The sequence below is a fragment of the Uloborus diversus genome, chromosome 9 (assembly GCF_026930045.1).
Source record: "Uloborus diversus isolate 005 chromosome 9, Udiv.v.3.1, whole genome shotgun sequence".
In the NCBI taxonomy this organism is placed as follows: domain Eukaryota; kingdom Metazoa; phylum Arthropoda; class Arachnida; order Araneae; family Uloboridae; genus Uloborus; species Uloborus diversus.
The window spans coordinates 145633347-145660957 of NC_072739.1; the positions used below are offsets into that span (position 1 = coordinate 145633347).

A 27611-nucleotide genomic window follows, 5' to 3' on the forward strand; every position below is an offset into this window, starting at 1 on the left:
TACGCCTCGTAGTTAAAGCTTGACCACGAAAAGAAGGCGGATGACCTTGAAGTGAAAAATTGTTTGTAATAGATAGAATCTGCTAGAAAGCACCGACTAGTAGGTCTCGCTAATCCTATCTATTCCAAAATAATAACAAACAGCCTTTTACAAATGATGTTTTAGCTTCAAGGTCATCCGCCTCCTCACCGTGGTCAAGCTATAACAGTTCATAGTAGGGGGGGCATCCTACATTCCGTGAGAAATTTCGTGAGGAAATTGTGAGACCAATTCTATTATGTTCCTTATGGCCTGTGTAACTATGCCTCATCGGGTGTTTTGCTTGAATTTGTGTCAGACGGCCTGTGTGACGTCATCAATCCAAGATGGCGGCTGTAATGAGTTTTTGCAAGTATGACTCAATTTTTGGGTATTTTGTGATAATTTTCTGATGAATTTGCTTGATTAATATTCTATTACTTTTCTTATTATAAGTTGAAAGTAAAATACTTAATTTATTTGTTTATTAACTCATTTTTAAAAATAATTCTGAAGTCTTCATTTTTGACTTTGGCATTCAGAATAAGCTAGTTTAAAAGTACCTTGGGTGAGTTTTTGCATTTAAAAATACTGTTAATTTTCAGACTAAAAGCATTAAACATTAGTACAGTCGAACCTCGTTAATTCGGACACTCTTATAACGAATCACTGCTGAAGCGAACTACATTTGCAATCCCCGTCCTACTGTACTTACACTTAAACTATTTTTTTGTTCAAATAAAACGAGCAACTGTTGAGACAAATTCACTTTTAAAGTCCATTTGAGTTCGTTTTAACAAGGTTCGACTGTATAATCGTTTAACAGAATTCCTTATAACCTGTATAATTACGTCTTAGGAGCTTTTCTTGCATCTTTTAGAACGCACGTTTCATTTCATCAGCGTAGCTTACATTCATGCAGAAACTGGTAGATGTAACTAAATATATTTTAGGGGAAAGTTTACTACCATGGATATTGGATTATACAAACCAGCTTTAAAACTTGCCCTGTCAAACAAAAACTTGTACAGGTCTTGACAACAATTTGACTGAGTTATACAGTGAATCTGTAGTGTCAAAAATTCTTGCAGGAAAGTGTGTTAGACGGGCTACAGAAGCACATTCTACATTACGGGTTGCACTATTTAAATGTTACCTCGATGCTTTTTATACACACAATGAAGAAATGAAATTTCAATGAGATGATAGAGTGCAAAAAGTAATTACTTCCAGGAAAAAAAGTATGGTGAAACAAAATAATTTTCCTCAAATATAATGCAGATATTACTAGATTCTAAAATACATGAAACTAGTATGTTGTTTCCATCACGAAACTTTCTTCCATATATATATATATATATATATATATATATATATATATATATATTTTTTTTTTTTTTTCTGATCCCTCCCCATGCTTGATGAGGAAGCAATATTCCCAACAAAAACAAAATTACACATGCAAAAACTTGACGACCATCCCAATGTCTGAATTATTGCAAAAGCAAAGCAAAGAGTGAAAATTGAAAGTTATTTTAAAAGCCTTGCTTGAATTAATTACAAATATTTTATTTGTTAACAAACATAAGATGGCAAGAGTTAAAAATTTTAAATCATTGAGATAATATTTCCGATCATTTCCATACAATTAAAATCACGAGAAATACGCAGACGACAATCTATTACGATTTATCTTTCTTATTGTTGCATTAATAAAGCTATTTTTATTCGCAAAAAAAAAAAAAAAAAATCAACACCTCTTGGAGCGATTGTCGTCAAAATTGAACCGAAGCCTGTTTACATATGGATTCACATATATTCCAAATTTCAACCAGAACTTAGCATTTTTCTTGAGATAGGGCACTCACAATGGAAAAAAAGAACGGGTGATTGCGCTACCCCCTTTTTAGCTGTTGACACCAACATAAAATCAGCTCTTATACCCACTAAGGGCTACTTGCCGATAAATTTTTCTTTCATTCCGTTCATTATTTCTTGAGATACAGCAGTCACAATTGACGACAAAAAACGTTCTATAGTTCAACCCCCGTTTGAGTTATTGACACCAAAATTGAATCAGCACCTGTTCCTGTTAATGGCAACACATGGACAAAATTTTGTTTGATTTCGCCAGTTACTTCCTGAGGAATAGCAAGCACGCGCAACTCAAAAAACGTCCCATTGCTCCACCCCCCTTGGAGGAATTCGCGCCAAAAACCAATGGGCACAAGTTCACATAGCGGCACATATGTGTACCAAATTTCGTTTGATTTCATGCAGTAGTTTTTGCTGTAGAGCGGCCACAAAAAACTGGTCACACACAGACGTGACACACATACACACACATACACACAGACAGACAGACATTTTCCAAAAATAGTCGAAATAGACTCAGTACACCTCAAAACGTTCGAATCCGTCAAAATTCGAAATTCGAAAATTTTCACGAATCCAATACTTTCTTCTATATATTAGGTATAGAAGAAAGTAAAAATAAAGACTCCTCCCTCACTGACTTTACTGTCTTTGTTGAGTTCGAAAAAGAAATTGAGAATTTGCTCTCGTCACTTTCATGTTTGGGAGCACATATTTATACGAAAGCTCTTTTTCGGCGATGAACTTGATCAAGAATCGTCACAGGAGCTCTTTCTCCGACTGTTCATTGATAGACCTTATTCTACTAGCAACGACACACATTGATGTTGACATTCCTGCTCTTGCAAAGAAGGCGGATCGGCTTCAGTTTTCCCATTAAAATTTAAGCAAATTGTTTTATAGTCCTTCTGTTCCATTGTTTTATTACTAACTAGTGGCATCCGCACGACTTCGCCCGTAATAGAAAAATTTTAAATCATTGAGATAATATTTCCGATCATTTCCATACAATTAAAATCACTAGTATGTTGTGGCCATCACGAAACTTTCTTCTATATTTTTCTTTTTTTTTTTTTTTTTCTGATCCCTCCCCATGCTTGACGAGGAAGCAATGTTCTCAACAAAAACAAAATGACACATGCAAAAACTTGACGACTATCCCAATGTCTGAATTATTGCAAAAGCAAAGCAAAGAGCGAAAATTGAAAGTTACTTTAAAAGCCTTGCTTGAATGAATTACAAATATTTTATTTGTTAACAAACATAAGATGGCAACAGTTAAAAATTTTAAATCATTGGGATAATATTTCCTATCATTTCCATACAATTAAAATCACGAGAAATACGCAGACGACAATCTATTACAATTTATCTTTCTTATTGTTGCATTAATAAAAATATTTTTATTCGCAAAAAAAAAAATCAACACCTCTTGGAGCGATCGGCGTCAAAATAGAACCAAAGCCTGTTTACATATGGATTCCCATATATTCCAAATTTCAACCAGAACGTAGCATTACTTCTTGAGATAGGGCACTCAAAATGGAAAAAAAGAACGGGTGATTGCGCTACCCCCTTTTTAGCTGTTGACACAAAAATAAAATCAGTTCTTATACCCACTAAGGGCTACTTGCGGATAAATTTTTCTTTCATTCCGTTCATTATTTCTTGAGATACAGCAGTCACAATTGACGACAAAAAACGTTCTATAGCTCAACCCCCGTTTGAGTTATTGACACCAAAATTGAATCAGCACCTGTTCCTGTTAATACCAACATATGGACCAAATTTTGTTTGATTCTGCCATTTACTTCCTGAGGAATAGCAAGCACGCGTAACTCGAAAAACGTCCCATTGCTCCACCCCCCTTGGAGGAATTCGCGCCAAAAACTAATGGGCACAAGTTCACATACGGGCACATATGTGTACCAAATTTCGTTCGATTTCATGCGGTAGTTTTTGCTGTAGAGTGGCCACAAAAAACTGGTCACACACAGACGTGACACACATACATACACACACACATACATACATACACACACATACACACACACACACAGACAGACAGACATTTTCCAAAAATGGTCGAAATGGACTCAGCACACCTCAAAACGTTCGAATCCGTCAAAATTCGAAATTCGAAAATTTGCACGAATCCAATACTTTCTTCTATATATTAGATATAGAAGAAAGTAAAAATGAAAGATTTGAGGACACAGAATTGATTGGAAGACCAACATTTAAACTTGTTTTGTTATACATGCATATGATGGATACCATGTTACTTTTATACGGTCTGTTAGATCAGGAAATTGGAAATTACACATTTCTTCATTTGAAGGTTTCGTTCCTATTCCTTTGCTTTCAATTTAACAAATTATGCAAGTATGATATCATGGTACTTGACTAATCTGAAGTGTCTTAAAATAAAGCAACAAAATCTTCGGAATGAATTCATGGAAGACAATTGGGCTGTTAAAAAGTCTTTTGTACCGTTTTGTGCTTTAGGGTCAGACGAAGCTTTGGAGCAAGAGAAAAGGAGTATGAAAGTAATTGGTAGAATAGTAAATACATAACTCAATAGAAAAATAGTTTAGCGTTAAAGAGTAAACATTATCATTTGACAGGGCAAGTATGATGCAAGTATATATAGGGTCAGAAGAAAGCGACTACATGAAGATGTGCAATGTATATATAGTTCCATCAGAGTACCAACAAGCCTTATACTACGTGAAGGAAGTGAACTTATTAACACAACAAAGTATGAACATAATGAAGCCATACAAACAGATGTGCGTGACATGTACGCCACTTTTAAACGAGAGAGAATTAAAACTGAAAACACAGATTTCTGGGCCCCAATGAAAAAAGAAAAGCTAAATCTATGTAAAAATAGCACGAAGAAAGTTGCAACAAATATAGCTGGCACTGTTCTACAGTTAAAAGCCGATCATTATTTAAACTTCTGCTAGTTGTATCAAGGAGTTGACCAGATATTGATTTAAAAACAAAATATGAATTTTAGGCTGTTCCACAGTCTACGTTTAATCTGGATGGGTAGATAAAATTGTCCCAAAACAAATCAAAGTTAATGAAGGTTTTAGAAGAATGTGGCTTAGAAAAAGTAGACAGCAGCATCGAAGATTCTTTGTCGAACCCCAAGAAAGACTCAAGCATATTGAAGCAAATGAACAGAGAATCTTACAGTGTTGCTGTTCTTTATGGAATGGAACAACTACAATCATAGAAGAAACCAAAGCAAGTGAAAACATATAATGATTTAGCTGCAGAACTTAATAATAAGATCAAGGAAATTCTTTTAAATTATGATGAAGCACACTTAGTGTTTGACGCATACATTGAAAACTCGCTAAACTCTGCCAATCTGCCATGAGGAAAAAAGAAATACATTAACACCCATTGAGTTCAAAATAACCGATTGTACTAATATTAAAAACGTACACATGAAGACCCTACTTTCAAATGTAAAAACAAAGGTTAACTTAACAGCTTATCTGGCGAATAAAGCGTTAATATACACATGCAGCATTGAAAAAAAACCTAATAGTTAGCTGGAGAAATGAAGCTAAATCATCATTAAAAGGTGATGTGACTGCACTGCAAAGCAGTCATGGAGAGGCGGGTATTAAAATAGTACTGGACTATCTTCATGCTTCTAGAGAAAGAGCAACCAGTACTCATATATATTCGCCTGACATCGATGTATTTTTGTTACCATTGTTCTGGTTAAAATCATTTCACTGTCCATGCATATTTGTGACTAGGGTAGGTCGCAACCGAAGAATGACCAGCATTATGACCGCATTAGGCCTAGATGAAACAAAAGGAATATTATGACTCTATGCTCTGCCAGGAAGTAATATAACAAGCTCACTTGCTTAGAAGGGAAAACCTTCTTTTTGGAAAATTTATAAGACGGCTGACAAAGATACTCTCGACGCTCTGACTCATCTGGGGGTCAACTGAAGAATTCGGTACAAATGATAAAATTGTTATTAATTAAAAGAAGGCTTTATTTGTTCTGTATATGTGCCGCTGACAAAGACTTCTGATATTGGAGAATTTCTTTGGTTCATGTTTTCCAAGCAGGAGACTAAAAATGAAAATTTGCCTACTGCAAGAGCGTCTTTATCCCCTTACATTTTAAGAGCTCATTATCAGGTATTGGAACGGCATCTTGCTGACCAGCAGCACCCAAATTTAACATCACCGTCAGACTTCGGATGGGAAGAGAAAGACAACTTCTATGTTCCAGTTATGTGTACACTTTTTTGTGCTTCTGAGTTCATTTTGAAACTAGTTCGATGCAGCTGCGTAAAGGAAAAATGCATTGTTTCATGTAAATGCAAATCTCAAAATATTTCATGCACTGAACTTTGTGTGTGAAGATGATGAGGACTTATGTGAAAATCATAGCCAACAAAGCGATATTGATAACGCTTCAGATGAAGATCTTTAAGTAAGAACTGTTTGTTTACCTTTAAATCTATATTTTGAATTAAAATCAAAGTTTAGATAATGAAATCAGTCATTCATTACTTGAGTACACTAAAAGTATCATTATATCTAATATTAAGTAACGGAAGTTGTAATTTTTTTCTGCATTGAAAAAAAATGCTTCTTATAACCCCGAAACGCGTGTATGCAAATTATTTTACAGGTTTTTGGAATAATAAAATTGATTTTATTGTACAAGCTTTCCAAAATATTTTTTAACTGTTACTGGTTACTAAAATTCTGCATCTAAAAATTAAAAAAAAAACTAAATGAATAACTTATTTTAAATTGGCAATTAGTTTTCAAATTTCAAATACAATAATATTAAAATATTAAATATATAAGATAAGTTGAAAAAATGTTATAATATGCCTCAAAACTCAGTTAAAACCGAACATTTTAATCAATATCTAATGCAGCTTCCATCTTGGATTAATGACGTCATACAGGCCGTCTGACACAAGTTCAAGCAAAACACCCGGTGAGACATATTATATAGGCTATAAGGAATGTATTAGAATTGGTCTCACAATTTCCTCACGAAATTTCCCACGGAGGGTCTTTTTCCTTAAGTATGTAACTGGACTATCAGAGAGTATGAGCGTTTTTAAAAGGATGTAACTATGATAGAATTCCAAAAAGTCAAAAAAGTTTCTTTTATTGTTTCTTCAGAAAAAAAAATGTCAAGATTGATCCAATCTTAGTCTTTCTAGTGTCCAGTTTCTTTTCCCTTTTCCTCATTTGAAGGTTAAGAACTGCAATAATTATTCATAAATAAAAAAATTGTTTTTATTGGTTTGCAAGCAAAAACATCCAGTTGTTCATAGATACCAATTTGGAAGTTCTTGAGATAATGTTTCAGTAGAATCTTAGCAAAACTAATAAGATGTGAGTGGTATGGTATTTGAGTTACATCATTGTGTTTCATTTAATCAACGTAAAGAGAAAAAAAATGCCCTGTTTTCTCTTATCTTCCCATTTCTTCAGTAATCGGATTCTTTTCCTCTTACTGATATCGAGTTAAGATATGTCTTGTGCATTTAGAATGTGTCGTTGATCTTTGAGATTCTTTGAGTGTCTCGTGGTGGAACACTATTGGCGAAAAACATCTTTTGCACCAAGCAACTAACGACAAACTAATCGAAATGCCAATGATAGTTTTCAAGTTTAATGGGTGCGTTTCTTTCAATCAAAAGTACTACTTTTTGTCACTGAACTTGATAAACAAATAAAATAATAAAAATAATAATAACATGGAGCCAGAACAAACTTTTATTTTCCCACAGGTAATTTTCAATTTTTTTTTTTTTTTTAAATATCACATTTCTAAAACAAAATATATTATCGTGTGACGTCACAAGAAAGTCATCTTGAATCGGAGCACGTGACTTTTTTCTGGCAAGATGTAAGGCTCCTATATATACGAGCCGAGGCGTCAGCTTAAGATTAGCCATTTTGGATCGGAGTGCGTGTTTGAGTGGTTGTCTTTTCTGGCGAGTTATCACGTTTGGTGATTGTTCACTCGGAGCAATTATTAGCGGCACACGTGAATTGTTTATTGAATAAAATATTATTTCGGCAAATTTTGCGAAATCCGAAACTTTGCTTTGGTTACCGTAGCAATGCAACAATGAAAAATCCGATCCAAAATGGCTAAACTTAAGCTGATGCGTCGGCCTATCTATATAAGTGGCTCTTGCAAGATGTATCGCCTTTTGGTGATTTTTAACTGCGAGCATATCAGCGGAAAAATAACTGTAAGTTAAATAAAAAAAAACCATTTGGCGAAGTTTGGCAGTGTCCTAAATCTTTATTCTGGTAACCCTAATGACTCGTTCACTCAGCGAAAATGAAAACAATGACTGAACGTCTTTTAAGATTATTTTTAAAGAGAGTAAAAAAGGTAAAAATTTAGAGGAAAAAAATTTAAAAATTAATTTGAACTTTGACATCTTGAATTCAAATTATGTTTTTCGTAATCACGAGTGTGTGTGTATGTAGGCGTGTGTGTGTGGGGGGGGGGTAAGTTTGTTTGTGTGTGGGCGGTTTGTGTATGTGTGTAGGCATGTGTGTGTGTCTGGGTAGTTGTGTGTTTATGTGTTTGTGTGTGGGGGGGGGTATGTGCTGTGTGTCTATGTATGCGTGTGTGTATGTCTTTCTGTGTGTAGGTGTATGTGTGTGTGTGTTGGTGTAAGTGTAGGCAAGTAAGTGAGGCAAACTGGAGAGGGTTTTCGCTAGAGGAGCAGCATCGTGAGGACCGCCAGTCAGTCGACGGTGGTGCTGCAGAGGGTGCTGGAGGGAAAATAAAATCATAGTACATCAAAACAGTCAAGTGAGAACAATAAGCAATCGTGATTGCTCAAAAAAAAAAAAAAAAACTCATCCCATGTTTTCGATCACGCTCTTTCAGAAAAAATATTTTTGAAAAAAAAAAAAAAAAACGACTTAATTATGATTTTGAATAAAAAGCTATATTATTCTTTGGTTTAGTTTTCTTAAGTTGAAATGAACATATGTTTTTTGAAAGTGATTTTTCATTAGAATTTTCTCCAGAATTCGAAGTATTAAAAAAAAGTTAATTTTTCCTCCTTTTTTACTTTTTTCTATATCCAATCTATTAATAAAATAACTGGTTTCGTGAAAATTTCCGAATTTTGACGTATTTGCACTTTTTCGGTGCGTTGAGTCTATAGTGACCATTTTTGGAAAATGTCTATGTGTGTCTGTATGTGTGTGACCGGTTTTGTGGTCGCTCAACAACAAAAACTACTGCATGAAATGGAACGATATTTGGTATTGTACCCCCATGTGAATTGACGCTTATTAGTTTTTAGAGCCAATTCCACAATGGGGGTGGAGCAATCGAACGTTTTTTTCTGTTAAGCGAGGCTGCTATAACTCAGGCAGTAACGGGCTGAATCAAACTCAATTTGGTTCATATGTTGGTGCTCTGATTCAATTTTTGTGCCAATAACTCAAGAAGGGGTTGAGCAATCGCAAACATTGGGTGCCAAAAAGAAAACACCAATGAATTAAGATCGCCAATGGAGTGGTTTCCTTCAGTCAAAAGTACTACTTTTAGTCACTGAAGTTGATAGAATGAGCAAAAAAAAGTAACATGTATCCAGAAAATACTTTCATTTCACCAACAGTTATTTTTTAATTAATTTTTTTAAATGTCCGATTTTTCAAACAAGGCATGGTCATTATTACGTCACAAATGATGAATTTAGGCGCGTATTCCATTGGCGCACTGAACGCTTACTCTTGCTCTCTACCGCGATTCCACGTTATGATAATCAAGAAGCAAATTTAATATTGCGCTCTACGCTTGTTATCAAACATATCGTTGCCATACATGTGAGCAAAGAAGCGAATTAAATACTACCCTCTGCGCGAATGACAACAGCGAATGGCAGTTCATCATTTGTGATGTCATGTGCAGAAGCGTGGAAAATGAAACTGAGTCTGCGCATTGGCTTAAATATTTTTTTTTTTTAAATAGTAAACTTTGTCAAATTATTTTTTAAATGGTCAAATCCTGTTTTCAAGCATGCTCTTTCAGAAAAACATACTTTCAAAAGTTAGGAAACGACCCCATTCGCCAATTTTCCAATTGCCGAAATCTCCCCGCTTTGGCAAATAGCCTAATTTTGTGGCAGCATTACATGAGCGGTTGTTTGTTAAATCAAAAAAATCGTAAGATAGATGTAGAAGAAAATTTCGTAATGGCCCCAACATGGTTCTTTTTTTTTTACTTTGAGCAATCACGATTGCTTATTGTCCTCATTTGACTGTTTTTGGCGTCTTTTGATTTTTCCCACCGCCACCCTCCGCACCATCACCGTGGACCGGCTGGCTCCTCACGATGCTGCTCCTATAGCGAAAGCCGTTCCAGGTTGCATCCATGTCCAACACACACGCGCACACATACACAACTTTACACACACGCACGCACACATACACACAAACAGACACACACATACACAAACACATACACACACGCATACACAAACACATACACACATACACACACGCATACATACAGACACCCAAACATACACACACAAAAACATACACACACATACACACAACTACCCACACATTCATGCCTGCACACAGACACAAACACATATGCCTACACACACATACACATACCCCCCCACTCACACATTCATACACACAACTACTCACACACTTGTGCCAGCACACAGACACAAACACACATGCCCTACACACACATACACATAACCCCTACACACAAACACATACCCCCACACACAAACACACACGCCTACATACACACACTCGTGATTGCGAAAAACATAATTTGAATTCAAGATGTCATAATTCAAATTATTATTATTATTTTTTTAAGGTGAAAATTAACTGCCAGAAATAAAATAAATAATGTTTCATTGTATGTTTGTATTGTTCTTTCTTCATTAATTTTCAAAACGAATTTCCAATTTGTGCGTTTTGTAAAAGGTAAGTTACTTTGCTCCACATTCCCCTACAATATTTTTCATTCTTTCTGTGTAATTAGAATCATCCATCGCCTTATGCGTGTCCTTCCCTACCACTGGTTCAACCCAGGCGAGGCGTCAAGTGCGACGGGCATCTTCGTGATGAAGATGGTGGGGGTGCTTTATTTGCTTATCATCATCATGGACTTAATTGTTGTTTGCGCCATGCCTGCGCTCGAGAATCGAAGCGGGGCAGCCATCTTCTTCCTGCTCGTCTTCCTGCTCGGAATCATTTTCTGCCTACTCGTTATTTCTAGACAGCCGCAGACCAAGTGAGTAACTCAAATTTACAGTAACTGTAAAACGTTCCCAGACTAGTTTTTCGATCCTTACTTTCTTTTTTAGATTTCTAAAATCTTAGATTTTTCGAAAGCAAAATTACTTGAGGAAGTATATTACTGTTTGACCACGGATTGTATGTAATTCGACAATGTGCCAAGTAAAGACGATTCCATCTGAATGAATCTAGCAGGGGAGAAGGGAAAATAACGATGGGATTTTTATGCACACGTTTTATAATACTACCACTAGTGCCTTATTCATTTATTGCATTCTCAAAAGTAAAAAAAAGGGAAACAAAAATAGCTACCATGGAAACAACAAAAAGAAAATAAAATATTTTCATTTCGTTCAGGAACTTAAAAGCAAAATGGTAAGCTCAAAACTTTTTTGTGAATAAATAAATCAATTAATTTTTGCCGTGAGAATATGGATTGAATATACTTTAGATTTAAGATATGCTACTGTGAGGAAATTTTCATTTTTACAAAACTAAGGCTAAATAATAGAGAGGCGAAAGTGCACATCTAAAACAAACCAACTAATACCCCTATAAACTAATAGATACGTCCATTTCCGCCTATAAACCGGATACTAGCCTTTCCATGTAATCGATGGTCAAGCAGTACTAGTTTTTCAAAAGCTCAGAAAAATGCAATATCAGAACTATTGATTAAACATAAATAAATTAAAAATGATTCAAAAACTTGCAAAACTATTTAAGCAAACGTTTTGAGACGATGCAGGTTTTCAGAACTGTTATTGAAATTAATCGACTGAAGGTGACAAAATAAATAGTAACACTAACAATACCCGCACAGCGATGCCCATGCTAAAAATTTAATTTAAGTCCGTTGAGTAAAAAAAATTGACGCCCCCTCCTACTCTAATGTGAAATGATCATTTTTCTTTGTATAAAATGCGTACACACTTTTTCAAAAACAAAAACCTATTAAAATTTCTTTGGAATTTAAAACTTTCGTCATATCAGTAAAATAGATTTATAGTTGCTTTAAAACTCTATTTAGCGGGTGAAGTGGTTTTTACTGCAATTTAAAATATTTCGCAAAATAAACAAAAAATATATCAAATAATATCTTCCAAATGTAAAAATAATTCCGCAACTTTATTGTTTATCGCCAAACTCGCCCAGCAACCACGCTATCATAATCCATCCGTCTAACGAAAAAAAAAAAAAAACATCCCGTGGAACATTCAAAAATCATCGTCAGAAAAAAAGAAGAAAAGCTCGTACATTTGGCTCGGATAAAAACAAATCAAAAGTTTATTTTCTTTCAACACAAATCGCCAAAACAATGAATTACATTTACGGTTGCTTTAAAACAATAATCCTAGACTGAACTGCTCAGCGCCTAACACGCCAAGCGACCAAGCTACTGGAACAGCCCTTTACGAATGAAGCGGATGTTTTTTCTTTGGCAATAATAAATGTTCTGCCAAACCAACAAAAAGGATAAAATCACATTAACAGTAGCTTTCAAATCTTTATACGTATATTAAGAGTTGCGTTGCCCAGTCTACCTTGAGAATAAAAATTGTGTCAAGTGACACATATTCAACAATCAGACTTAAATAAAAGAAAATAAAACACCGTGCAAAATTACCCTTCCAAACAATGACTACAGATATTAAAATACTTTTAAAAAATTAAAATGTGAAAGATGAATTTTAAAAGCGTAACTATGGAAACACGAAATAAAATACGTTTAAGAAATTAAATGCAAAATAAGGAAAGAAACAATGATTCAAATAGCGCAACCGTGGAAATGCGAAAATAAAATTGTTGACACCTGAATGAAAATGACATTTTTCGAACTTGATTTAAAAACGCTTGTAACGAAGATAGAAGCTAAGTTTTTCGACCATAGATCGAAAGAGATCTGGAGTAAAAAATGTTGCTTTTTCCAAAGGTATCAAAAATAAAACTGTGAGACAATAAAACTGTGGGATGGGAATTTTGGGCCTAAATTGGAATAAAAAAAGAAATATTAATCGGATTTTTTCGAATTATAGCCTATGTTACTCAATAAAAAAAGCACATTTCATATAGTAAAGGAATTTTTCAAATAGGTGCAGTGGTTCCGAAAGATTACAAACACACAAAAATCCGCCCTATCTCTTTATAATACGTATTATCCCTAGAGAAGTCGCGTTTCCTTTTGTTACGCTAGTGCTCGCGCTTCGGTCTTTTCCCCGCCCTAGCGATCCGTGAGACGAAAGCAGAAGAAAGGAAGTGCCGGGAAGAAAATGACACCTGACTAGGATGGCGCGCTATTGGTCTAAATGACCAACAAACATTTCCAAAAGCTATGCAACCTTGAAATACCGAAGAAAATTCTCAGAACTAAGTGTGTGGGCTGGGGAGAGTCTGACCTACAGCTACACAGATGGGTCCCATTATTAGACTAATTGGTGGTGGGATAGAGCGAAATATCTGACAACGGGCGGGGAATCGACCGAAGCGCGACTTCTCTAGGGTTAGTATAGATTTAATGCTTATAGTAACATATATTTTGCTTCGAGGACTGTAGTATATCGTATGAACATGGCATTAACAATGCTTTCTAAAATGAACCTAGACCTAGAGATTTCGGCATATTCCGATTGAAAATTCTAAAATTCTGCTCTTTGAAGAATGGTTCCTTTTCCTATATTTTCACTCGGTGTGCTCCAAAAATGTTCGACTGGTCTGAGTTTAGGTGACGTGGCATATGAAAATCTTCTTAACTGTAAGAAAATTTGTCGTCATTTTGGACGTGTGCTTCGCGCAGATATGCTACTGAAACTGCCATCGACGAAACGTTTTTTTACGAGCACAAGGTAGCATTTTGTACAAAATGTTTTTATCAACATTGTGATCCATAATCTCATGTGTACTTGTGGCATGATACCATCTTGATGGAAAGCTCCATACACGCTTGCTGATCAGTTTCTATGTTTTAGTGATGGACGTAGGTAAACATTTTTATAACATTTTGATCCATAATACCATCGATGTATGGAGTATCTAGGGGCATGATACCATCTTGATGGAAAGCTCCACGGACGCTTACTGATCAATTACCGGGTTTTCATGATGGATGATGGTACCGAAGACCAATCTGGCGCCTTTCGCATGGCGAAACGAGCGTTGGTCATTGAATTTGGATTCATTAATCGAAATTCCCCCTCCTCCTATCTTTGGCTATCCATGTTAGGTTATCCTGTTCCTTGTGGATTTTCATCGGGTCCTTCATTTCTTTGCTGAATGAGAGGTTTTTAGTTGGTACCCGTGCATGCGATCCAGCCGAGTCCAAACGACATGTTATATTGCGTTCGTGCGCAGTGAGTTCAGATACGATTTTGTATATTTGAATCGCACTTTTGCCTGGTTCAGCAACTGACTTCTTTCGAATTTACGTGTCTTGACCAAGAACCATTTTTCATGGTGCGTTTCACCTTGGAAGATACGCCCACCGTTATCACCCTTCCAGTTCTTTACTATGTGGTTAGCAGTTGATTTTAAAGTTCCAAACTTGTGCGTATTGCAAATATGAAGCTTCTTTACCCGTTTTCTAAAAGACGAGTGCGCTAAGGCGTCTCCTAGCAGATAAAAATAATAATAGTATTGTAACGGATTCGGTGCGACTTCCGCTTTCTTGAAATGAAAACACAGTTCTTGATAAAAACACAGGAAATTTATTTACACTATGTACAGGAAAGATCTTCAACAACTGCTAAATTATTCATCAGCAATTAAGCAATTATCACACAACACCGTAAACTCAACGTTTACACACGTATTTACTTCCAAATACGAAAACAACACAGCGAAATGCCTCGCTATAAACAGAGCAAAATGCTCTCCAGTTCGAAATATCAATCGAAACTCCCCTGTTTATCCATCGCTAACGGCTTTTATAAACATCGAAGCATTTCCCACAACATTCTTTCTGCTTCGAGAAATGCGTTGACCGTTATCAAATTTTATCAATGAAAAGAAAAGGAAATAGGTGTCGTATACTTTAGCCATATGAAAAGGGGTTGTATATTCATTACGGGAAACTATTTACAGGTTACGTTCCTACAATAATTACTATTTACAGGATTTGCAACATTGCCCCCTTCCTAAGGACTGCACGTCCCGGGCAGTACAATCCCCAGAAAGGGTGCCAAACTTCTATCACAAGTTTACAAATATACACATTAATTAATAACTAACAGATACAGAAAACACAATAATAACAAGAAATATTACTAAACATTAAAAGCAAAAATTATCTACAACTTTTATGTTATCAACCATGGTTGTTTACGTAATACTCATGAACTATGGCCATAGTATGGGGCTAACCGATCATAATGTATAACCCTAGGTTTTGCATTAGGTGATTTTTGGATCCTCACTACGACGTCATTTAGTCGGTTAAGGACTTTGTAGGTTCCATCCCAATGCGACTGCAATTTGGGTGAAAGACCTTTCCGTCGGATGGGATTCCATAACCAAACCTTGTCGCCTTCGTTGAATTCATGTCCAGTAGACCTTGTGTCGTATCTGGTCTTCATCTTCTCCGCCGCGATGTTGATTCGCTCTCGTGCGAAGTTATGAACGTCTTCCAACCGGGCCTGGAGATCCTGGATGTACTCCCCAGGCGATGAAGGCGCATCCGGAGGACGACCGAAGACGAGATCACAAGGTAGCCGAAGCTCTCGTCCAAAGAGCATCTGAGATGGGGCATATCCGGCGGTCTCGTGGACAGCACTGCGGTAAGCCAGCAGGAACAAAGGTAGCTTCTTGTCCCAATCCTGTTGATTTCTGGATACCATAAGCGAGAGATTATTCAGGATTGTGCGGTTAAATCTCTCCACCATGCCGTCCGATTGTGGGTGTAGTGGTGTTGTCCTAGTTTTCTCAATTCCGAGAATTTGACATAGGCCCTTAAACACAGCAGAGATTAAATTCCTCCCTTGATCGGAATGAATCTGCAAAGGTGTTCCGTATCTCGAGATCCAATGTTGGACTAGAGTCTCTGCTACGGTGGTAGCTTCTTGATCTGGAATGGGATATGCTTCCGGCCATTTGGTGAAGTAGTCGATGGAAACAAGAATGTATTTGTTCCCATCAGCAGTTCTTGGTAGAGGACCCAGGATGTCGATCCCAATTCGTTCGAAAGGAGCTCCAACGTTGTACAGATGTAGCTTCCCTCTGCTTCTCTTCTTCGGTCCTTTACGAGCAGCACAGGCGTCACAAGAATGGCACCACTTCTCCACGTCATCCTTCGCCTTGCTCCAGAAGAAGCGCTCCCGAACTTTATTGAGGGTTTTCAACACACCAAAATGTCCTCCAGTCGCACTACTATGTATTTCTTTCAGAACATCTGAAATCCTTGATCGGGGAAGTAGTAACTGCCACCTAGATGTTTTGCCGTCGTCAGATTCCCATTTCCGGTGTAGCACGCCGTTCCGTAAATGGAGTGAGTTCCATAAAGCCCAGTATCTTTTTGTTGCAGGACTGAAGATGGTAACGTCCTGCCAGCTAGGGCGTCGACTGTCACTTTCCATGAACTCTAAAATTGGTTTTATGTCGGGGTCTTCAAGTTGATCTTTTCGAACTTGGTCATCACTCCATGGATCAGGTTCTGATGATGTTGGAGTCACTGTCACCTGATAGGCGGTAGAGCTAGTCGTTCCATACTGTTTCTCGATTCGGGAACAATAGTGGCAGTTCTCAGGACAGGGTCTCCTTGATAAAGCGTCAGCATTACCGTGAGATAACCCTTTTCGATGCTTGATCTCCATGTCATATTCCTGGAGCCGCTGTATCCATCTGGCTATCTGGCCTTCCGGATTTTTTAAGTTCAAAAGCCAAGTTAATGAATCATGATCCGTCCGAAGCAGAAATTTTCGGCCGTAGAGGTAATGATGGAAGTGTTCTACAGCTTTCACTATGGCCAGTAACTCCTTTCTGGTGACGCAGTAATTTCGCTCCGACTTTGATAAGCATTTGCTCCAGTAAGCGATGACATGTTCATTTCCGTCAATTTCTTGGGATAAAACAGCTCCGATGCCCTCGTTGCTCGCATCAGTGTCCAGGATGAAGGATTTTTCAGGCTGAGGATAGGCGAGGATAGTCGTTGATGTTAAAGCCTCCTTCAGTCGTAAAAATGCATCTTCGCATTCTTTGGACCATTCGAACTTTTGCTTGCTCTCCGTCAGCTTATGCAAAGGTCGTGCAATGTTGGAAAAACCCTTCACAAACTTCCTGTAGTACGTGCAGAGCCCCAGGAAACTTCGCAGCTGATGGATGTTTTCGGGACGACTCCAACTCTTGACCGCAGATACCTTCTCTGGATCGGTTTGTACACCCTCAGAAGAGATGATGTGACCAAGGTAGTTCACTTCCCGGCGGAACAAATTACATTTGGACGGGCTTAACTTCAGATTGGCTTCCTTAAGCTTTTGCAGCACCTTCCTAAGATTTGCCAGATGTTCTTCGAAGCTGCGTCCCACGATGATGATATCGTCTAAGTAGACCAGACAGGATTCGTTAGAAAGTCCTCTTAACACTGTCTCCATAAGACGCTCGAACGTAGCTGGTGCATTGCAGAGGCCGAAGGGCATCACTTTAAACTGCCATAAGCCTTGTCCAGTTGTAAACGCTGTCTTCTCTCGGTCATCAGGGTGTATCTCAACCTGCTAGTAGCCGCTCTTCAAGTCCAGGGTCGAAAACCACTTGTGTCCGGAAAGAGTGTCTAAGGTGTCGTCTATCCGTGGAAGAGGGTAACTGTCTTTCTTGGTGATTTCATTCAGCCGCCGGTAATCGACACAAAATCTGGTGGAGCCATCTTTCTTTCGGACCAAGACGATGGGAGAGGCCCAAGGACTGGATGAAGGTTCGATTACATCATTCTCCTTCATCTCTTTCAGGAGGGTCTCAACCTCTTCCTTCTTGGCAAACGGTAGTCGTCTTGGATGCTGTTTAATAGGGGGGTGTTCTCCAGTGTAGATCCTATGCTGCGTTAAATTCGTCCGGCCCACATCCTCCGATGTAGATGAAAACAGATGCTTGAAGTCGTCCACCAATTGTTCCGCAGCAGTTCTTTGATCTTTCGATAATGGCGCTACCCCAATTAACTTCGACGTCAAGGACACAGAAGACACAGTCTCAGGGGAATTGATTCTTCTAATGATGCAGTTTACTGGAGTACAAGTTGCCAACACTTCACCTTTTCGGATATTCCTTGGCCTTTCACTCACGTTGGCGACTCTCACAGGAATTACATCCTTAGAAAGGTCCACAAGCGTAGATGCTACCAGTACTCCTTTTAGGCTATTGCTTAGGTTAGGGTATTCAATGAGTCCAAATCGAAAACTATTGCTTTCTTCAAGGGAGCCAGGTATTAATGATTCTGACCTTGAGGGAATCGATAAATCTGTTTGAGCTATTATTTGATGAGCGGATTTTACATCACTCTCTGCAGGGAAAACGGCTATGTCTTCTCTCATCGAGTGCAGCTCATTAGTCTTGAAGTCGAGAGTGAAGTCATATTTCTTCAAAAAGTCCAATCCGAGAATGAAGGGGTCCGTGATATTAGCGACGACTGCCGTATGATGGTAGGTGGCATTCCCAAACACTATTTCCAAGTCCACTTTACCGTCAATCTCAATTTTGTCACCTGTCACAGTCTGGAGACTTACGCGTGGCGATGTCCACAGCAGTTTCAATCCAAATTCACGAGCCACATCTGTCCTAATGATTGTCACATTGGCTCCAGTGTCAACAATCAGTCTGCAGGGGTTCCCATTTACATGTGCGTAAATGAAAAGTCCATCACTGCCACTACTAGAAGAGGAAATCTGCAGAGCTTTAGTGGTGGTGATTTCCTTCCCTCGCGTAGCTTGGCGAGCCGGACAACTCCTTCGCAGGTGTCCTTCACTACCGCATTTCCAGCACTTCTGCTCTTGTTTCTTTTGGGCTGCTATGCTGCTCAAATGTCTTGTCAAGTCACCGAGTTGTCTCTCAAGTTCAGCGAGGTGGGACGACCTGGAATCAGACTCATCAGCTTCCTGAGTCCGGATTAGATGGCGATCCACACGGGTTGCTTCTTGGGCGGCCTCGTATCTCATCGCATACACAACGGCAGAATTCAGGTCTTTGACATCCGCCATCCGTAGAGCTTTCTGGATTTCCGGATCTCGAACCCCGTCGATGTAGTAGTTGAGTGCCAGGTTGTCTCGAACATCCGCAGGGCAGTCGTAAAAATCAAGATGAGACAGTCTCTCGATGTCCGCCGCAAGCTCTTGCAGGGTTTCCCCAGTTTTCTGGAAACGGGACTTCAACTGGAGTCGGCTGAAATCTTTCTGGCACTTCTCACCGAAGCGAAGCTCCAACGCAGCTGTGAGGGCGGCGAAATCCAGGTGCTGGCTGTCCGGAAGGGTCTGGAGAATGTCCGCTGCGTCACCTCTCAGGGATGCTGCAAGATGACAGGCCTTGTTGGTAGCAGAGTCCCATCCGTTCGCTTCCGCCACTATCATGAATTGAGTTTTGTAAACCTGCCACGAACTTTTCCCATCAAATGTGGCCAGTTTAATGGACGGTCGAGCAACAGATGTGGGAGCGCAAAACTGTACAGAGCTGCTCTCCGCGGTCGCCAATCTCCTTTCCGTGTCTTTAATTTTCTCATCCACATGATTCTCAACTGTTGCGATACGGTTTTCTACTGTTTCAAATTTTTCATCAAAAGCATCAACTCGATGCTCTATCTCATTAAATTTATTTTCCATCACAGTCTTTACCGAAGTAAGGTCGTTTTTAATTTCCTCTTGGTTAGAAGCTAAATCCTTTTTCAGCACCATTAAATCACTTTTCCATTGTTCTTGATTAGCCGCCATATCATTTTTTAATTGTTCTTGATTAGCCGCCATATCATTTTTTAATTGTTCTTGATTAGCCGCCATATCATTTTTTAATTGTTCTTGATTAGCCGCCATATCACTCTTCACAGAGTTGATTGCATCAAGCAGTTGTTTTAATTGTTCATCCATTGCGCGAGTAATCACCATAAAAATAAAGTCCAAATTTAAAAAGTCTTTATGAAAAAATGTCCAAAGTCACACTTACTGCAAGAAAGTCCTGAAGTAGCCCCACGTTGGGCGCCAAATTGTAACGGATTCGGTGCGACTTCCGCTTTCTTGAAATGAAAACACAGTTCTTGATAAAAACACAGAAAATTTATTTACACTATGTACAGGAAAGATCTTCAACATAGCTAAATTATTCATCAGCAATTAAGCAATTATCACACAACACCGTAAACTCAACGTTTACACACGTATTTACTTCCAAATACGAAAACAACACAGCGAAATGCCTCGCTATAAACAGAGCAAAATGCTCTCCCCCCCAGTTCGAAATATCAATCGAAACTCCCCTGTTTATCCATCGCTAACGGCTTTTATAAACATCGAAGCATTTTCAACAACATTCTTTCTGCTTCGAGAAATGCGTTGACCGTTATCAAATTTTATCAATGAAAAGAAAAGGAAATAGGTGTCGTATGCTTTAGCCATATGAAAAGGGGTTGTATATTCATTACGGGAAACTATTTACAGGTTACGTTCCTACAATAATTACTATTTACAGGATTTGTAACAGTATCTTCACATGTAAAATTGAATTCTAATCCGTTAAAGTTTAAGGATTATGCAAGTGAGTTTTGCATATACAATAGACCGAAGGAATCAGCTTCGTTCTTCACATACGAAGCACAACATATTCAAATTTCTGGAACATTCTCAGAGCATGACTATTTAGAGCAAACTTGCATGTTTGTGCAAAGTTACTGAAAGTATAAAGTCATTTCAATACACCTATTAAAGAAAAGGAAATAACAATATTGTAATTTAAAAGCCAAGGACAGTATAGGAACTCAAATTTTCTGCACGTAATTCTTCTAATAGCCACTGAGTTATCGGAGCATTTTTGTGTGGTACAATCAGGGGTGATTGTGAGTTCATCAAACAATACCTGAAAGTTTCAAAGCGAGAACGGGGGGAGGGGGGGAGTAATCTTTGGCCCCTACTACTTAAGTGCACCTTTGCCATAGTATTAAATAGTTCTGAGTCAAAATATTGTGTGTACATTTGATTAAATTTTTAATGGGTTACAAAGTTACTTTTGAGCTGGTGTTATACAAATTATCTTGACATATGTCCATCTTAAGCGATATAGGTGTCCATCTTAAGGCTCTTGCAGGTATGTTTGATGAGTATTACATAGTAAAAAATATTGCGGAGGTAGGGAGATAAAAGCATAACAAAAAAACAACAACATAATTCCGGTATTTTCGGACATAAAAATACCGGAAATACTTCCGAAAATACCGGAAATTCGGTAAAATACCGAAACACAATCACCCCTGGGTACAATATCATATACATCTAAATCAAAAGTTAAAAACTTGAATTTTAGACAGCTTATATCAAAAATTCTGCTTTCAGTTTCACTTTGGAATTTTTTTAATTTACGATTTTCACATATATTATCAGTTACACACCATGAAGGATGACTAAAGCTGCAAATTACTGAATCAAATCATTAAGAAATTTGGCTTACCTATAAAAACACTGGGGACAGAAAAACATATCTTTTGTCCCATACCTTTTGTTGTATATCACAGCTACTGTATGTCACAGTCATTTGCAAGCTGAAACTATACTTCGTTTTTTAAGCGAGTTTGATTTTTGAACTAAATTTCTCTTCAGATGCTTCTGTTATAATTCAAATCTGAAATGTAATACATATCCTACGCAACAACACTGATCCCGTTTAACAAATTGTTAAAAATGCAAAAGCAGAAAACTTACTAATAAGAAAATCAACATTTTTTTAAGCCAAGTTGGAAAAAATATTGTTTACAGGCAAATTTAATCAATACATAAAGTTGAACTCAAAACTTTGAATAGATCCTTCGTAGCATATGTAAGCAACATTTATTTGCGATTTTGTTTCTTTCATTGGTTACTACTTATAAGACAATTTAATTTCCTTTTGTTACATCTGTTAATGTCCAATCATGTTGTTCAAAACTGACTTTCCATGACCTTAAATTTTGTTACAAATTCTGTAAATAGTAATTATTGTAGTAACGTAACCTGTAAATAGTTTCCCGTAATGAATATACAACCCCTTAACATATGGCTAAAGTATACAACCCCTTATTCTTTTTTTTCTTATTTCATTCACTGATTTTATCAATGGAAGTGTAGTTGTAAAACGGTCTACGCATTTCTGGAAGCAGAAAGAATGTTGTGGAAAATTCTTCGATGTTTATAAAAGCCGTTAGCGATGGATAAAGGGAGGAGTTTCGATTGATATTTCGAACTGATAGCATTTTGCTCTGTTTATAGCGAGGCATTTCGCTGTGTTGTTTTCGTATTTGGAAGTAAATGCGTGTGTAAACGTTGAGTTTACGGTGTTGTGTGATAATTGCTGATGAATAATTTAGCAGTTGTTAACGGTTTCTCCTGTACATAGTGTAAATAAATTTCCTGTGTTTTTATCAAGAACTGTGTCTTCATTTCAAGAAAGTGGAAGTCGCACCGAATCCGTTACAATTGGCGCCCAACGTGGGGCTTCTTCTGGATTTTCTTGGAGTAAGTGTGACTTTGGACATTTTTTCATAAAGACTGTTTGAATTTATAGACTTTGTTTTTATGGTGATTACTCGCGCAATGGATGAACAATTAAAACAACTTCTTGACGCAATCACCTCTGTGAAGAGTGATATGGCGGCTAATCAAGAACAATTAAAAAGTGACTTGACTGCAAGTTTTACAGCCAATCAAGAACAATTAAAAAGTGACTTGACTGCAAGTTTTACAGCTAATCAAGAACAATTAAAAAATGATATGGCAGCTAATCAAGAACAATTAAAAAATGATATGGCAGCTAATCAAGAACAATTAAAAAATGATATGGCAGCTAATCAAGAACAATTAAAAAATGATATGGCGGCTAATCAAAACCAATTGAAAAGTGATTTAACGGTGCTGAAAAATGACCTAGTTTCTAACCAAGAGGAAATTAAAAACGATCTTACTTCGGTAAAGACTGTGATGGAAAATAAATTTAATGAGATAGAGCATCGAGTTGATGCTATCGAAGAGAAATTTGAAGAAAAATTAAGTTCCGTGGAAGGCCGATGCAATGCTGTAGAAAATAAACTGGAAGAAGAAGATAGAAAATTTCATCAACTTAAAGAAGACATCTTTAAAGACCTGGAAAGGAGATTGGCGGCGGAAAGCAGCTCTGTACAGTTTGGCGCTCCCACATCGGTTGCTCGACCGTCCATTAAACTTGCCACATTTGATGGGAAAACTTCGTGGCAGGTTTACAAAACTCAGTTCATGATAGTGGCGGAAGCGAACGGATGGGACTCTGCTACCAAGGCCTGCCATCTTGCAGCATCCCTGAGAGGTGACGCAGCGGACATTCTTCAGAACCTTCCGGACGGCCAGCGCCTGGATTTCGCCGCCCTCACATCTGCGTTGGAGCTTCGCTTCGGTGAGAAGTGCCAGAAAGATTTCAGCCGACTCCAGTTGAAGTCCCGTTTCCAGAGAACCGGAGAAACCCTGCAAGAGCTCGCGGCGGACATCGAAAGACTGTCTCATCTTGCTTTTTGCGACTGTCCTGCGGATGTTCGAGACAACCTGGCACTCAACTACTACATCGACGGGGTTCGAGATCCGGAAATCCAGAAAGCTCTACGGATGGCGGATGTCAAAGACCTGAGTTCTGCCGTTGTGTATGCGATGAGATACGAGGCCGCCCAAGAAGCAACCCGTGTGGATCGCCATCTAATCCGGACTCAGGAAGCTGATGAGTCTGATTCCAGGTCGTCCCACCTCGCTGAACTTGAGAGACAACTCGGTGACTTGACAAGACATTTGAGCAGCATAACAGCCCAAAAGAAACAAGAGCAGAAGTGCTGGAAATGCGGTAGTGAAGGACACCTGCGAAGGAGTTGTCCGGCTCGCCAAGCTACGCGAGGGAAGGAAATCACCACCACTAAAGCTCTGCAGATTTCCTCTTCTAGTAGTGGCAGTGATGGACTTTTCATTTACGCACATGTAAATGGGAACCCCTGCAGACTGATTGTTGACACTGGAGCCAATGTGACAATCATTAGGACAGATGTGGCTCGTGAATTTGGATTGAAACTGCTGTGGACCTCGCCACGCGTAAGTCTCCAGACTGTGACAGGTGACAAAATTGAGATTGACGGTAAAGTGGACTTGGAAATAGTGTTTGGGAATGCCACCTACCATCATACGGCATTCGTCGCTAATATCACGGACCCCTTCATTCTCGGATTGGACTTTTTAAAGAAATATGACTTCACTCTCGACTTCAAGACTAATGAGCTGCACTCGATGAGAGAAGACATAGCTGTTTTCCCCGCAGAAAGTGATGTAAAATCCGCTCATCAAATAATAGCCCGAACAGATTTATCGATTCCCTCAAGGTCAGAATCATTAATACCTGGCTCCATTGAAGAAACCAATAGTTTTCGATTTGGACTCATTGAATACCCTAACCTAAGCAATAGCCTAAAAGGAGTGCTGGTAGCATCTACGCTTGTGGACCTTTCTAAGGATGTAATTCCCGTGAGAGTCGCCAACGTGAGTGAAAGGCCAAGGAATATCCGGAAAGGTGAAGTGTTAGCAACTTGTACTCCAGTAAACTGCATCATTAGAAGAATCAATTCCCCCGAGACTGTGTCTTCTGAGTCCTTGACATCGAAGTTAATTGGGAGTGCACCTTTAACGAAAGACCAAAGAACTGCTGCGGAACAATTGGTGGATGACTTCAAGCATCTGTTTTCATCTACATCGGAGGATGTTGGCCGTACGAATTTAACGCAGCATAGGATCTACACTGGAGAACACCCCCCTATTAAACAGCATCCAAGACGACTACCGTTCGCCAAGAAGGAAGAGGTTGTGACCCTCCTGAAAGAGATGAAGGAGAATGATGTAATCGAACCTTCATCCAGTCCTTGGGCCTCTCCCATCGTCTTGGTCCGAAAGAAAGATGGCTCCACCAGATTTTGTGTAGATTACCGACGGCTGAATGAAATCACCAAGAAAGACAGTTACCCTCTTCCACGGATAGACGACACCTTGGACACTCTTTCCGGACACAAGTGGTTTTCGACCCTGGACTTGAAGAGCGGCTACTGGCAGGTTGAAATACACCCTGATGACCGAGAGAAGACAGCGTTTACAACTGGACAAGGCTTATGGCAGTTTAAAGTGATGCCCTTCGGCCTCTGCAATGCACCAGCTACGTTCGAGCGTCTTATGGAGACAGTGTTAAGAGGACTTTCCTACGAATCCTGTCTGGTTTATTTAGACGATATCATCATCGTGGGACGCAGTTTCGAAGAACATTTGGCAAATCTTAGGAAGGTGCTGCAAAAGCTTAAGGAAGCCAATCTGAAGTTAAGCCCGTCCAAATGTAATTTGTTCCGCCGGGAAGTGAACTACCTTGGTCACATCATCTCTTCTGAAGGTGTACAAACCGATCCAGAAAAGGTGTCTGCTGTCAAGAGTTGGAGTCGTCCCGAAAACATCCATCAGCTGCGAAGTTTCCTGGGGCTCTGCACCTACTACAGGAAGTTTGTAAAGGAATTTTCCAACATTGCACGACCTTTGCATAAGCTGACGGAGAGCAAGCAGAAGTTCGAATGGTCCAAAGAATGCGAAGATGCATTTCTACGACTGAAGGAGGCTTTAACATCAACGCCTATCCTCGCCTATCCTCAGCCTGAAAAATCCTTCATCCTGGACACTGATGCGAGCAACGAGGGCATCGGAGCTGTTTTATCCCAAGAAATTGACGGAAATGAACATGTCATCGCTTACTGGAGCAAATGCTTATCAAAGTCGGAGCGAAATTACTGCGTCACCAGAAAGGAGTTACTGGCCATAGTGAAAGCTGTAGAACACTTCCATCATTACCTCTACGGCCGAAAATTTCTGCTTCGGACAGATCATGCCTCATTAACTTGGCTTTTGAACTTCAAAAATCCGGAAGGCCAGATAGCCAGATGGATACAGCGGCTCCAGGAATATGACATGGAGATCAAGCATCGAAAAGGGTTATCTCACGGTAATGCTGACGCTTTATCAAGGAGACCCTGTCCTGAGAACTGCCACTATTGTTCCCGAATCGAGAAACAGTATGGAACGACTAGCCCTACCGCCTATCAGGTGACAGTGACTCCAATATCATCAGAACCTGATCCATGGAGTGACGACCAAGTTCGAAAAGATCAACTTAAAGACCCCGACATAAAACCAATTTTGGAGTTCATGGAGAGTGACAGTCGGCGACCTAGCTGGCAGGACGTTTCCATCTTTAGTCCTGCAACAAAAAGATACTGGACTTTATGGAACTCACTCCATTTACGGAACGGCGTGCTACACCGGAAATGGGAATCTGACGACGGTAAAACATCTAGGTGGCAGTTACTACTTCCCCGATCAAGGATTTCAGATGTTTTGAAAGAAATACATAGTAGTGCGACTGGAGGACATTTTGGTGTCTTGAAAACCCTCAATAAAGTTCGGGAGCGCTTCTTCTGGAGCAAGGCGAAGGATGACGTGGAGAAGTGGTGCCATTCTTGTGACGCCTGTGCTGCTCGTAAAGGACCGAAGAAGAGAAGCAGAGGGAAGCTACATCTGTACAACGTTGGAGCTCCTTTCGAACGAATTGGGATCGACATCCTGGGTCCTCTACCAAGAACTGCTGATGGGAACAAATACATTCTTGTTTCCATCGACTACTTCACCAAATGGCCGGAAGCATATCCCATTCCAGATCAAGAGGCTACCACCGTAGCAGAGACTCTAGTCCAACATTGGATCTCGAGATATGGAACACCTTTGCAGATTCATTCCGATCAAGGGAGGAATTTCATCTCTGCTGTGTTTAAGGGCCTATGTCAAATTCTCGGAATTGAGAAAACTAGGACAACACCACTACACCCACAATCGGACGGCATGGTGGAGAGATTTAACCGCACAATCCTGAACAGTCTCTCACTTATGGTATCCAGAAATCAACAGGATTGGGACAAGAAGCTACCTTTGTTCCTGCTGGCCTACCGCAGTGCTGTCCACGAGACTACCGGATTTGCCCCATCTCAGATGCTCTTCGGACGAGAGCTTCGGCTACCTTGTGATCTCGTCTTCGGTCGTCCTCCGGATGCGCCTTCATCACCTGAGGAGTACATCCAGGATCTCCAGGCCCGGTTGGAAGACGTTCATAACTTCGCACGAGAGCGAATCAACATCGCGGCGGAGAAGATGAAGACCCGATACGACACA

At 39.1% G+C, this 27611-nt stretch overlaps 1 protein-coding gene across 1 annotated transcript in view; it reads left to right on the forward strand.

Annotated features, from left to right (window-relative positions):
• Positions 1 to 27611, forward strand: part of LOC129230549 (probable cationic amino acid transporter) — a 110071-nt gene that overhangs the window by 75532 nt on the left and 6928 nt on the right. Inside the window, exon 9 of the mRNA XM_054864953.1 lies at positions 10958 to 11209. Within this exon, the coding sequence (XP_054720928.1) occupies positions 10958 to 11209 (252 nt within the window). The remainder of the gene's footprint in view (positions 1 to 10957; positions 11210 to 27611) is intronic.